This window comes from Carassius gibelio, chromosome B3 (assembly GCF_023724105.1).
Source record: "Carassius gibelio isolate Cgi1373 ecotype wild population from Czech Republic chromosome B3, carGib1.2-hapl.c, whole genome shotgun sequence".
NCBI classification, from domain to species: Eukaryota; Metazoa; Chordata; class Actinopteri; order Cypriniformes; family Cyprinidae; genus Carassius; species Carassius gibelio.
Genome location: NC_068398.1, coordinates 36,532,478 through 36,547,229, shown reverse-complemented (window position 1 = coordinate 36,547,229; position 14,752 = coordinate 36,532,478). Strand labels below are relative to the sequence as shown.

The following is a 14,752-nucleotide window of genomic DNA, read 5'->3' as shown; positions in this document are numbered from 1 at the left end:
CATCAAGTTAAAGTCATTAGTTAATTTTAAAGCGCTCATTTTTCAAAAAATGAAAGGTCTGTCATTTACTTATACCTGTATTACTTACTGTATTACAATAATAAGCTATTTTTATCTGTGACTCAAATCCAGCGAACACTATTGTCTCATTTAGTCATTCACACTCTGTCACTCTCTGTGTATCTCTGCTATCAGTAAAGCATACATTAATTTATTATTAACATAAAAAAATGTTCCACAAAAAAAAAACTATAAGTGCCCTGGGAGACTTCCTGAGGAGGATATTTTGACTTTGTTAAGGTTTTTATATATATATATATATATATATATATATATATATATATACACACACACACACACACACATATTTACATTTTAATTGTTGTTTTCTTTCTCAGGTAGATGCTGGAATGAAAGGCAGCCATGCTACAGCATCTAATATGGAGACTTCTATTAAAGTGGCTATGTAACATAAGAGACTTGGGACGGTGGAAGGAGCAGAAGATCAGACATCAGGCAGAGCTCTACTGGTGCCTCTTAGGGGATTGATTTATCTATAATTATCTATCATATCTATTTAATGTTCTGATGAAGTTATAATTGGTCATTATTCTGTTTTATAAATGTATTAAATATATTCTAGTGTTCAATAGTTTGGGGTCAGAAAGTTTTTTTTTCTTTAAGATATTACTTGTATTCAGCAAGGGTGCATTATACTGATAAAAAGCAACAGTAAAAACTTTTACATTGTTGGACTAAAATCCTATATAAAAATAAAAATGCTGCCTTTTAAAACCTCTAAAGTATATTCCCCACTGTGCCCACACCCAGCCCACACTCTCCCCACTGTGCCCACACTGTCCCCACGCTCTCCCTACTGTGCCCACACCCAGCCCACACTGTCCCCACACTCTTCCCACTGTGCCCACACCCAGCCCACACTCTTCCCACTGTGCCCACACCCAGCCCACACTGTCCCCACGCTCTCCCCACTGTGCCCACACCCAGCCCACACTCTCCCCACTGTGCCCACACTGTCCCCACGCTCTCCCTACTGTGCCCACAGCCAGCCCACACTGTCCCCACACTCTTCCCACTGTGCCCACACCCAGCCCACACTGTCCCCACGCTCTCCCCACTGTGCCCACACTGTTCCCACTGTGCCCACACCCAGCCCACACTGTCCCCACACTCTTCCCACTGTGCCCACACCCAGCCCACACTGTCCTCACACTCTTCCCACTGTCCCCACACTCTTCCCACTGTGCCCACACCCAGCCCACACTGTCCCCACGCTCTCCCCACTGTGCCCACACCCAGCCCACACTCTCCCCACTGTGCCCACACCCAGCCCACACTGTCCCCACGCTCTCCCCACTGTGCCCACACCCAGCCGACACTGTCCCCACACTCTCCCCACTGTGCCCACACCCAGCCCACACTGTCCCCACACTCTTCCCACTGTGCCCACACCCAGCCCACACTGTCCCCACGCTCTCCCCACTGTGCCCACACTGTCCCCACTGTGCCCACACCCAGCCCACACAGTGTACATAACTGTGGTCATGTTATGGGCACACAATTGGTCCTATTGGGGGCCCACTCAGATTTGTGTGGGCCAGCCCACACTCAACCCACACTTTTGGGCTGTCCCACTCAGGCCCCACACGTGCCCCGCATGTCACGCCAGTATTGGGGCCCACAGTGGGCTGCCCACACGGGCAAGATTTTTTGCCCGCAGTGGGCCCAGGCAGGCCCCAAAGGGGCATACACTACACTCACGAGATGCCTGAATTGGTTTATATATATATATATATATATATATATATATATATATAAAACCTCTTACACTTTACAATAATGTTCTATTTATTAAACTATTTAATTACATTATTTATCCTTTACTATTACTAAACTGCACTTCTACAACATTGTCAATTTCAAAAATAGGGCTTGGGTGTCGTGACGTCATTACTTGGCGTGGCCGCCACGTTGAATGCTTCCTTTTCTGCCACTCGGACTACTGTGCAGTGTTTAGACATACTCCCTCTCATCCGTGTGTCTTAATTTGATGAATTAAAAATCTATTTTAACCATTTTCAACCGTTGCTGTATTGTGGGGTGTAATAGCGCAACACATAATAGCCATGGGGAAAATAAAATGAGAATGGATTAAGTTTACACCGCTTTCCTGCTTGGAGGCGCGACGGAGACCATAACATCTGAATGTTAATTTATATAGCTTAAGTAAACATTGAAAATAAGGGAAATTTCTACATTCATCTTTTTGTTGCTATCCCTCTGCTGACAGCAAAAATTTGTACTATAAAACTGATGCATTAACTAACGTTAAGCGATTTGTGAAGCTAGGTCTAACGTGACTTTAGTTACAGATTGGCGTGAAATCGTGCTCTCACAACAACCACGCTATCTTAAAAAGCCCAACATCACGCTAAGGTTGCTTTCAAGTAATCAAAACGATGGAAGGACAAGGAGTAGCAACAGGACAACAACACGGAGACTTGACAGGTCTGATGGAGGGGCTAACGGGATATTTTACATGAAAATACTAAAACGGGAAGACAGTGGGAAAACAGCTCAAATACGTGAGAACCCCGGAAAAATGGGAGGGTGGACAGCTACTAACTACACTTTTGAAACACATTGTTAAAAGTCCATGTGTGAATGGTTGTTAGCACTAACGGTTACTAAACTAGCAGCTAGGTAACGTTAGAGCGCAGCTTACCGGATTACTGTATACTGTTTTGCCGCTGTTCCGTTTCTATGATTTGCAGCTCCTGAACCCATCCATTTGTGAACTGTACATGAGACTTGACTTGTAGCTTCGGAACTATTCTGAAGTGTAGGCGCTCACAAAACAAACAAGGTAGCCGAAGATATCTGTAATGCAAACGTGCGGCAAAAAGTCTCTGTCGGTACTCCACTATTTGTTGGGAATTTCATATGGATCCAAACCGTTAATAGATCCGATTTTATCCACATACCTGGAATCCCTATTTAGCGTATCCCTATAAATCCCACAACCTTTTTGCGATTTTGACATCTTTTTTTCTTTCTACCAACTCTGCTCTTCTCGTTCAACTGACTGTATGTTTACATTCGCGAAGCTGGCAACATGGCCGCCACGTCCCAGAATGCAACTTGGCGCCCAAGCCCTATTAGGCTATAGCCTTCACTGTTGAAATCAATGGTTGTACAGTATTTGTTAACATAGTTAATGCACTCTGAAGTAACATTACCAAACAATGAACAGCTGTGTTTTTATAAACTAAGATAAATATAGTAACAAAAGTATTGCTCAATGGTAAGTTCATGTTAGTTAATGTTAACAATTCAAACCATATCCTAAAGTTAGAAACAAATAATTTACTCTAATTTAAATAATAATTTAAAATGAGAATGTAAGTGTGCTCTCCCCATTTTTGTTTGTAAGAAAAAATTTGATTAGATTTCATATCTCATTTCGCGGGAGCGGCCGGTTTTACCTTTGCTGTGGGCGGGAGTGGGCAGTCAGAATATTTCACGGGAGACCTGCGGGGAACGATGGTGTGTAGTAGAACTGGAGTGCAAAATGCATTTTATTTTTAAGCATTCACGCCAGAGCATGTGAGCGGAGTCGTAATATTTCCTTAAGAGCGATGAGCGCCTTTGTGAAGATTCAGCTCCTCATGCTCAACCCAGTCCAAAATCTAAGCGTTCTTTATGTGCATTTCATCTTGTATGTGGTTTACAGCTTTATAATCTATTTGTATTTAGTAAAGATCTAAGCACATTTCAGCTCGTGTGTTTGTGTGCATTTGTGATTAATGAGCCTGTTTTGAATATTGTATTACACAACAACGGCAGCTATTTTCATTGAAATTAAGTGAACGAAAATAAAAACAATCTTCTTCAGTTTTTGCATTTTAGGTAGGCAAAGGTTAGATTATTATATTGAATACATTTTAATAAGTTTAATATAATAAATAAAATTATTAATACATTAAGAATTTCGTTTTGGAAAATCGCCATTTGTCAGAATGCATTATCCAAGAATTTCAACATAAAATGTATTTAGTAGGCCTAATTGTGTGTGTGTAAAAAAAAAATATATATATATATATCTATATATCTATCTAATATATATATCTATATATCTATCTAATATATATATATATATATATATATATATATATATATATATATGTATTATTTATTTTCTTTTTCCAATAGCCTGTTAAGCAAGTTATTGTGAATGTGAAGTCTGTGAGATTTTAAAGCATTCAATTTTGTTTTATGGATTTCGTTTTGTATTTATTTTGTTAAAATTGTATTTTCAAAGTTCTGTTTATTTATGTAATAGTTCCTTGTTAATCGTTTGGTGCATGTATGCAGTAGGCTTTGCCTGCGTTTAGGTGCCGTTAGTTTCGGTTTTGTTTTAAAGGTTAAAATTTTATAACGCTAATAAAAAAAAAAAATACCCAATGTTTTTGCCATGTGGTGCTTTGGTTTAGCATCGGTTACTTCATATTATTTAAATGCAATCATGTTTAAAATCTCTTATTCTGGATGTTAACTTGAACGAATATTTAGTCTGAGTAACTATTTGTTTACATTTTTCATGAGCTCAGAGATAAAATCCGCGGGAGCGAACACAAACATCGCGGGAGCGGGCGGACCTTCAGCGGGAGTGTCCCGCGCAGGACTCTAACGTTACATGAGGGTACAGGGTACTCTTTGCTGTGTGTGGACGACCATGTCGGTCAGCCACCACAGAAGACCAAATTTGACCCAGGAAAAACCCTGTCATTAAAGATGAATTACGAATAAACACCAACCTCCTTGTTCCTCGTGATTTATTCTGCAGGTTTTTGGTTCCTCGTGTTTTATTCTCCATGTTTCTGGTTCCTCGTGTTTTATTCTCCACGTTTCTGGTTTTATTTCTGGTTCCTCGTCTTTTATTCTCCAGGTTTCTGGTTCCTCGTGTTTTATTCTCCATGTTTCTGGTTCCTCGTGTTTTATTTCTGGTTCCTCGTCTTTTATTCTCCGGGTTTCTGGTTCCTCGTGTTTTATTCTCCAGGTTTGTGGTTCCTCGAGTTTTATTCTCCGGGTTTCTGGTTCCTCGTGTTTTATTCTCCATGTTTCTGGTTCCTCGTGTTTTATTTCTGGTTCCTCGAGTTTTATGCTCCGGGTTTCTGGTTCCTCGTGTTTTATTGTGCTGGTGTCTGGTTCACTCGTGTTCTCTTCTCTCTCTTCTTTCACAAACTGCATCTTCACAGCAGCAGATCTCAGTTCAGATGATAAACTCCTCCAGATATTCTTGCTTGCTTCAAAACACAGTGACGATTGTTAGGATGAGAATATTACAGGTGTTTACTGAACTGATTCAAAAACTAAAATTTTCTCTTAGAAACGTGTCTAACCGTTTGTGTTAAGGCAGCACACCGACATAACAACAACAGAGAGCGCGGTGAAACTGAACTTCTTCCTCTAAGGTTTAATGATGTTTGTCAAACAAACGAATGTGTTTAGCGCCTCCCGCTGGACTGGAGCGAAGCGACCAGGGTTGCGCTTCCCAAAACTATAGCTAAAAATTGCTAACCTGTTAGGAACTTTGTTGATTGGCAATGGGAAATTGCATTGCAACCAACAACGTTGCTAACTTAGTTAGCAACTATGGTTTTGGGAAACGCACCCCAGACTAGTGATGTGTCGTTCATTTGATAAAGCTAGCACTTCAATTAATTATATTGTTAATTTTTTTTATTTTGTTTGTGAAGTTTTTTTTATTCACAAGCAAAAATTCTCTAAATCGCAGCCTACTTTTCCAAAATTTTTAATTGAAATTCATGCATGTCTGAAACCTCTAAGGTTAATTAAAAACAAGAAAAGTGACAGATTCCTGAAATATTATGACAATATTTTTGGTATTACCACTGATGCATAATATTTCCTCTATGTATCCCTTTTTTATTATTATTATTTTTTCATATATTTATATTTTATTAGATTTGGTTTATATATGTGAAGCTTTACATATACTTGATAACATTTGATTCCTGTAGATGTTCTATTTGTTCTGTTCTTTATATGTCCTTGTTGTCTAAAGCATATTCAATAAAAAAACAAAAATATATATATATGTTTGGCCAGGTCTGGCATAGGCTACAATTTCGTTTGGTTTTAAATTAGCCTGTAGCCTACTCAATTTAAACGTGAATGTGTGCTAGGTATCCTAACTAAAAACATGACAATATAGGTTCCATCATCCCTTTATCGTATGTGAAAGACGATCATGACTTTCAACCATCAATGCAACCCACAGACGTTTAACAGGACGCAGTTGTACTTTGAAAAGCCAATTCAAGTGCGTGATATCTGACGCTTTCAGGGACAGTAATGTGCAGAAAATTAGCATTTGTTTTAATAACCTGTAGTATAGCCTACTTTATCAGCCTTTGGCTTTCAAACCTACTTTCCATTTCAACATCCACCCTTTGCATGTGTCAGAGATGCACCTGACCTTAAAGCAACTCCAGTGCAAACCTTTCTGCGTATTATAAGGCGCTCTGAGCAACAACAACGTGGTGTAATTGGCTTTTATTTCAATAATAATTATATATATATATATATATATATATATATATATTATATAATAAGGGTAAGTTTGCCTATTTAAAAACTTTCATCATAGAGCCCTGCACACTGACAACTAATTATGCTAATTTTCAGCATTGTAGCACACACTGTATATCAATGTGCTTATCAACATTCCTGGAGTTGCATTGCTGAGCCAACTGCAACAATGTGTTTGTTGTATTATTTCATTGATTATTGCTCACCTTCTAAAGTGGGCAATGTGTGTTGAAAATTACTTGCTTAGATAAATTACTTGCTACTTGATAAATTAAAGGAGAAATATGGACGATTCTTACATGGATCTTGATCGCTAGATCGTGGAAAAAAAAAACGTACCAAAATTGATGCTGCCGAACTGTAATAGCTGCAGCTAATGGCCAGCACCATTAGAACCTTGGGCCAGTACCAGTTAGCTGCAATGCTAGGTCTGGGGGCATCATCTAAACATGCCTTTTTGCTTCTTAACAGACTTGAAATGTAATTAAAACTTCTGTGCAACATGAATAGGGCCCTTTAAGGGCCCCTAGCATTGTAGCTTACTGGGAGCACTGGCCATTAGCTACAGCTTCTCAAGTTCAGTATCACCGATTTTGGTCGTGTATTTCCTATCAACAGTACTTGGCGACATCTAGCGATCAAGATCCTTTAAATCACTTGCTAATTGTATTTGAGTGATGGCAATTTCATGCATATACTGAGCAATATAATTCTAATTTAGAAACTGATCAAAGTGATGGTAGCCTTGGTGCAATACAGGCACGGATAGAGGAGCTGGCTGTCCTCGTCAAAGTACGCAGCCTAAACCTTTACAAGCAAACAGGTATTTCAGAATTACATATACCTATATTTAGGTTCTTATTAATTCTACTCAATTCTAAAGTTTCAGTTCCTAACCATACACACTGTGACCCTTTAGAAAATGTCCATTGTACCTATGCAGCTAATGGAGCCTTGTCCCGACAGTTTATGTATAGCAATATGCATGAAATCTGAATCAACTATAAGAAATTAATACTCTGTGACTTTTTTGTCAGATAGCAACAAGAGGCGACATAAGATACGAAGAGTCATTTAAATGACAAAAAACGCCTGGCAGCAGCTGTTGCCGAGTACAATCATCTGGCTGAACCTGGACACGTGGCCTTGGCAAAGTGAAAGTAAGTTTATTTTATTCTCTTTTTTTTAAATAGAAAAACATTTACGTTCGGTCTCATTATGCAATATTGGTTTCCATCTCATGTAAACCTCAGACCTATGTTGCAGAAATGTCAAAATCCAATCTTTATATTGTCTATCTAATATCAATCACATTCCACAGGGCTCCCTTGAAAAGTAGATGTAATATCTCAATGGGACTCTCCTGGAAAAATGAATGATGAATAAAACATGTTCTATACATAAAAACTCCCCTTTCACCTTTAGCAGACCTTCACACCAAAAGGAAGGTATTTGATAAGTTTATGGCTGTGCAACGCCTGAAGGAGGAAGAAGTAATCCTCTGTAAGGAAATGCTGCAACACTGGACATCACTAAAGACACAATACTTGACACTGGGAGCCCTTTCTTCAAACTGTAAGCACATCTATGTCTGTGTCACTGTTTATTTAGATAGAACTGTCTGCAATATTTTACTACACTTTCACCTTAAATACAGTTTTGCTGGAGTGAGTATGTGTCACGGAGTGACTGTGACGGGGCGGAACCAAAAATGAGGAAGATTAGTTCCGCCATATACCATATATCGCAAACACCGCCGCTTCCGGGAATTCCGGTGAACCTAAATCGGCGTGTTATTGGGAACAAGTGTCTTGTTAAGCGTGGCGATCACGGATTTGGCAATTCAGTGAAGAGGAGACACATAAATAGGGCATCAGAAACACAGGAAATGGTTGGTGATTCCGAGAGAATGGTGTACTGTGGAGCTTGGGCAAAGAGAGATACACACACAGGGCTGAGTATACGAATATCTTTATTGGAGCATTGTGTTCAGATGCATTGTGTGAGGTGAAGTTAACACACATTGAAGATCTGCTAGGATTGCAGGAAGGAGATCGTGCTGCCAGTTGTGTCGGATGTCGGTTATCTGGAAGAGAAGTGGAAAGATCCAGTGTTAATGAAAGGGTGAGTACACTGAAATATTAGTCGTGTCAACGGTTACTTTGCAAGTGTGGAATATCCATATACCTCTTGTGAGTTGTGACCAATGTGAGCGGCCCCACCGTAAAAGGATTAGTGGGTGAGCCGGGACCAGCGAAAAAAAGGAGTCTGGTGCCTTGTCGTGGCTGTGACATTTCCTCTGCCCATCTGCTGCATCGGTGCCCCCAACGTCCAGGAACTAATCCCCGGTCCTATGTGGTTTTGACCCTAATTCACTGTGAGCTTGTGGAGTGCAGTGGGTGAGTCCTTTTCTTTGTTGTGTGTACACTTGAAGTCTGCAGTGTCGTGCTGTGTCATGTCGTCAGTAATCACCCTCTAGGCTGGGAGAGAAAACCCTGTGGGGAAGAACGTGCACCGGTGTTGTGAGACAACCGTCTTTTATATACATGCCCGCTCGTGGCTTTGGACCCCTACTCCGCCGAGTGGTGACGTGTCAACAATAGCAAGTAAGGAACAGTGTGCATATTGTGGGGGACGATGACTGCGACGTGTTGGCTGCTATATGAACATCCAGCACTGTAGCCCTTGTGTATGAATACCTGTTTGTGGAGTGCTTTCCGAGGTTCGCCCCTGTCTAGATCTCTGGTCCGTTGTCTGGAAGAGAGGAGAGGGAAGCGTTCGAGTCATTCCTGAGGTACATACCCGGTGGCACAAACCTACCTGAAGCCACCCAGCGTGGTGGCACCAGCTGAGGCCGTGGAAGGCCCAACGTGCAGCAACTTCAATCTGTACTTCTATCCACTCTTGGTCAAATTCAAGAGGTGTTGAGTCTTTCTCCATATATTCACTGAAGCTAAGTAAATTTGTGAAGGAACTCTGTCTGTCTGTTACCAGTCCTACAGGTCTGAGCTTGAGGCTCTGAGCCATCGTGGGAGTGTTTCCACGGTTGGAGGTGACCGGTTTGAGTGTTGGTCTGGGAAGTCTGCCCCAGTGAAGAAGACCACAGTTGTCGTGACATATACACCTTCTCTAGACTCCCGAGCTGAAAAGGGCTTAAGCCTGACGTCCACCTCTTCGAGGGTCTGTGAGTTGTATCCATTCAGTATTGTCATCGAATACCCACCTGCATGCCCAGAGCAAAGCTCCAGTTGCCCCTGTATGCCCATCTGTACGCCTCAAGCTAAGAGCCAGCGTATTGCCCTTGTATACTTACCTGTATGCCCAAAGTCAAACTCCAGTTGCCCTTTGTATACTCTACTGTACGCCCACATTTAAGAGCCAGCATATTGTGCTTGTATACTTGCGTGTACGTTCAAAGTAAAGACCCAGTTGTCCTTCTGCATACATACTTGTACGCCCAAGTGAAATACCAGTGCATCGCCCTTGCATACTCGCCTACAAACTCCATCCGTAGGGTTTACCTGGATGAAAATCCCCGTGACAGAGTAAGAAGCGACTCGGACCTATACTCTCTGGCCTCGAGAGTGGATATTAGATTCCCTTTTCCCTTCCCTTCACACCTTTTTTAAAAAAAGTTTGTTTTATTCATACTCCCTTTCTCTCGTGTGTCTGGTCATTGGGATGTTCTTGGGACCTCCTCGAGGTGGAAACTAGGGAGGGGCGAGACTCACGACATCTGTGGTCCGCTCCGACCTGTGACATATGTTTGGTGAAGATCCCCATTTCCTTGATTGCAGTAATTAACTAGTCAGTCTGGAATGCATGTGCACACTAACAAATGTAATTGACTTCATTATTGATTTATTGTTATGTTTTTGCAGCCTCTCTTGTTGACTTCTCTGAGGATGCACAAAAAGGACTGCAGTGTCTGGTTCATCAGAGGCTCAGCAAACTGAAAGCAAAAATGCTTTTAGTCAACATCCATTACAAATCTATCCTGAATGATAACTCTCACCTGGAGATGGAGTTGGAAGAAGACATATAACTTGATGCTATAGCCTCTGATTTCAGCTGTTCTGATGAGGACTCTGACTGAATGTCATCTGCCATCAAACATGCTTCAATTACTGTGTTGTACTGCTAAATTCAGAAAAAACAGGTGTTAATTATAGGGCCTAAAAACTCTGCTTGTAATAACCTGGAACACTGTCTAAGACTTGATGGTTGCTGTCAATTCTTCGTTATCAGTTAGGAACCTAGGTCTGCTACTTGATCGCAATCTTTCCTTAGAAAGCCACGTTTCTAGCCTTTGTAAATCTGCATTTTTCCATCTCAAAAATATATCTTAGTTACGGCCTATGCTCTCAATGTCAAATGCAGAAATGTTAATCCATGCATTTATGACTTCATGGTTAGACTATTGTAATGCTTTATTGGGTGGTTGTTCTGCACGCTTAGTAAACAAACTACAGCTAGTCCAAAATTCTTACTAGAACCAGGAAGTATGACCATATTAGCCCGGTCCTGTCCACACTGCACTGGCTCCCTATCAAACACCATATAGATTTTAAAATATTGCTTATTACTTATAAAGCCCTGAATGGTTTAGCACCTCAGTATTTGAATGAGCTCCTTTTACATTATACTCCTCTATGTCCGCTACGTTCTCAAAACTCAGGCAATTTGATAATACCTAGAATATCAAAATCAACTGCGGGCGGCAGATCCTTTTCCTATTTGGCGCCTAAACTCTGGAATAACCTACCTAACATTGTTCGGGAGGCAGACACACTCTTGCAGTTTAAATCTAGATTAAAGACCCATCTCTTTAACCTGGCATACACATAACATACTAATATGCTTTTAATATCCAAATCCGTTAAAGGTCCGAGGTCACCGTGGCCACCAGAACCAGTCTGTATCCAGTTCAGAGGGTCACTGCAGTTGCCCGGATCCAGTACGTATCCAGACCAGATGGTGGATCAGCACCTAGAAAGGACCTCTACTGCCCAGAAAGACAGCGGAGTCCAGGACAACTAGAGCCCCAGATACAGATCCCCTGTAAAGACTTTGTCTCAGAGGACCACCAGGACAAGACCACAGGAAACGGATGATTCTTCTGCACAATCTGACTTTGCTGCAGCCTGAAGTTGAACTACTGGTTTCATCTGGTCAGAGGAGAACTGGCCCCCCAACTTAGCCTGGTTTCTCCCAAGGTTCTTTTTCTCCATTCTGTCACCGATGGAGTTTCGGTTATTTGCCGCTGTCGCCTCTGGCTTGCTTAGTTGGGGACACTTCATCTACAGTGATATCGTTGACTTGATTGTAAATAAATGCACAGACACTATTTAAACTGAACAGAGATGACAACTGAATTCAATGATGAACTGCCTTTAACTATCATTTTGCATTATTGAGACACTGTTTTCCAAATGAATGTTGTTCAGTGCTTTGACGCAATGTATTTTGTTTAACGCACTATATAAATAAAGGTGATTGATTGTTTGATCATAATATGGATGTGCTCTGTTTGACAGAAACTTGGCTAAAACCTGATGATTACATTATTTTAAATGAGTCCACCCCCCAAGATAAAAGGCAAAGGGGGAGGAGTTGCTTCAATTTATAACAACGTTTTCAGGATTTCTCAGAGGGCAGGCTTCAAGTATAACTCGTTTGAAGTAATGGTGCTACATATAACATTATCCAAAGAAACAAATGTTAATGATAAATCCCCTGTTATGTTTGTACTGGCTACTGTATACAGGCCACCAGGGCACCATACAGACTTTATTAAAGAGTTTGGTGATTTTACATCCGAGTTAGTTCTGGCTGCAGATAAAGTTTTAATAGTTGGTGATTTTAATATCCATGTCGATAATGAAAAAGATGCATTGGGATCAGCATTTATAGACCTTCTGAACTCTATTGGTGTTAGACAACATGTTTCAGGACCTACTCCTTGTCGAAATCATACTCTAGATTTAATACTGTCACATGGAATTGATGTTGATAGTGTTGAAATTATTCAGCCAAGTGATGATATCTCAGATCATTATTTAGTTCTGTGCAAACTTCATATAGCCAAAATTGTAAATTCTACTTCTTGTTACAAGTATCGAAGAACCATCACTTCTACCACAAAGGCTGCTTTTTAAGTTATCTTCCTGATGTATCCAAATTCCTTAGCATATCCAAAACCTCAGAACAACTTGATGATGTAACAGAAACTATGGACTCCCTCTTTTCTAGCACTTTAAATACAGTTGCTCCTTTACGCTTAAGGAAGGTTAAGGAAAACAGTTTGACACCATGGTATAATGAGCATACTCGCACCCTAAAGAGAGCAGCCCGAAAAATGGAGCGCAGCTGGAGGAAAACAAAACTTGAGGTATTTCGTATTGCTTGGGGGGAAAGTAGCATATCCTACAGAAAAGCATTAAAAACTGCTAGATCTGATTACTTTTCTTCTCTTTTAGAAGAAAACAAACATAACCCCAGGTATTTATTCAATACAGTGGCTAAATTAACAAAAAATAAAGCCTCAACAAGTGTTGACATTTCCCAACACCACAAAAGTAATGACTTTATGAACTACTTTACTTCTAAAATCGATACTATTAGAGATAAAATTGCAACCATTCAGCCGTCAGCTACAGTATCACATCAGACAGTGCACTATAGACCCCCTGAGGAACAGTTCCACTCATTCTCTACTATAGGAGAGGAAGAATTGTATAAACTTGTTAAATCATCTAAACCAACAACATGTATGTTAGACCCTATACCATCTAAGCTCCTAAAAGAGGTGCTTCCAGAAGTCATAGGTCCTCTTCTGACTATTATTAATTCCTCATTGTCATTAGGATATGTCCCCAAAACCTTCAAACTGGCTGTTATTAAGCCTCTCATAAAAAAAAAAAAAACACAACTTGACCCCAAAGAACTTGTTAATTATAGACCAATCTCGAATCTCCCTTTTCTGTCCAAGATACTAGAAAAGGTGGTATCCTCACAATTATATTCCTTCTTAGAGAAAAATGGTATATGGGAGGATTTCCAGTCAGGATTTAGACCGTATCATAGTACTGAGACTGCTCTCCTTAGAGTTACAAATGATCTGCTCTTATCATCTGATCGTGGGTGTATCTCTCTATTAGTTTTATTGGATCTTAGTGCTGCGTTTGACACAATTGACCACAGCATTCTTTTGCATAGACTTGAACACTTTGTTGGCATCAGTGGAAGTTCATTAGCATGGTTTAAATCGTACTTATATGACCGCCATCAGTTCGTAGTAGTGAATGAAGATGTATCATATCGATCACAAGTGCAGTATGGAGTACCTCAAGGCTCAGTACTAGGGCCGCTACTCTTCACGCTTTATATGTTACCCTTGGGAGATATCATCAGGAAACATGGTGTTAGCTTTCACTGTTATGCTGATGATACTTAGCTCTATATTTCCTCGCAGCCCGGTGAAACACACCAATTTGAAAAACTAATGGAATGCATAGTCGATATAAAAAATTGGATGACGAGTAATTTCTTACTGCTAAATTCAGAAAAAACAGGTGTTAATTATAGGGCCTAAAAACTCTGCTTGTAATAACCTAGAACACTGTCTAAGACTTGATGGTTGCTCTGTCAATTCTTCGTCATCAGTTAGGAACCTAGGTGTGCTACTTGATCGCAATCTTTCCTTAGAAAGCCACGTTTCTAGCATTTGTAAAACTGCATTTTTCCATCTCAAAAATATTTCTAAATTATGGCCTATGCTCTCAATGTCATACACATAACATAGTAATAAGCTTTTAATATCCAAATCCGTTAAAGGATTTTTAGGCTGCATTAATTAGGTAAACCGGAACCGGAAACACTTCACATAACACCCTATGTACTTGCTACATCATTAGAAGAATGGCATCTATGCTAATATTTGTCTGTTTCTCTCTTGTTCCGAGGTCACCGTGGCCACCAGATCCAGTCTGTATCCAGTTCAGAGGGTCACTGCAGTCGCCCGGATCCAGTACGTATCCAGACCAGATGGTGGATCAGCACCTAGAAAGGACCTCTACTGCCCAGAAAGACAGCGGAGACCAGGACAACTAGAGCC

The 14,752-nt window shown here is 40.5% G+C and overlaps 1 protein-coding gene across 3 annotated transcripts in view; it reads right to left on the bottom strand.

Moving 5' to 3' along the window:
- Positions 1–5,472, bottom strand: part of LOC127953360 (zinc finger protein 883-like) — a 375,243-nt gene extending 369,771 nt beyond the window's left edge. For all 3 annotated transcript variants that reach the window (XR_008153147.1, XM_052552580.1, XM_052552581.1), the window contains exon 1: positions 4,839–5,472. Coding sequence is in view for 2 of the 3 variants with exons in the window: in XM_052552580.1 (XP_052408540.1) it covers positions 4,839–5,271 (433 nt within the window). In the remaining variant the exon portion in view is untranslated. The remainder of the gene's footprint in view (positions 1–4,838) is intronic.
- Between the last annotated feature and the right edge of the window lie 9,280 nt (positions 5,473–14,752).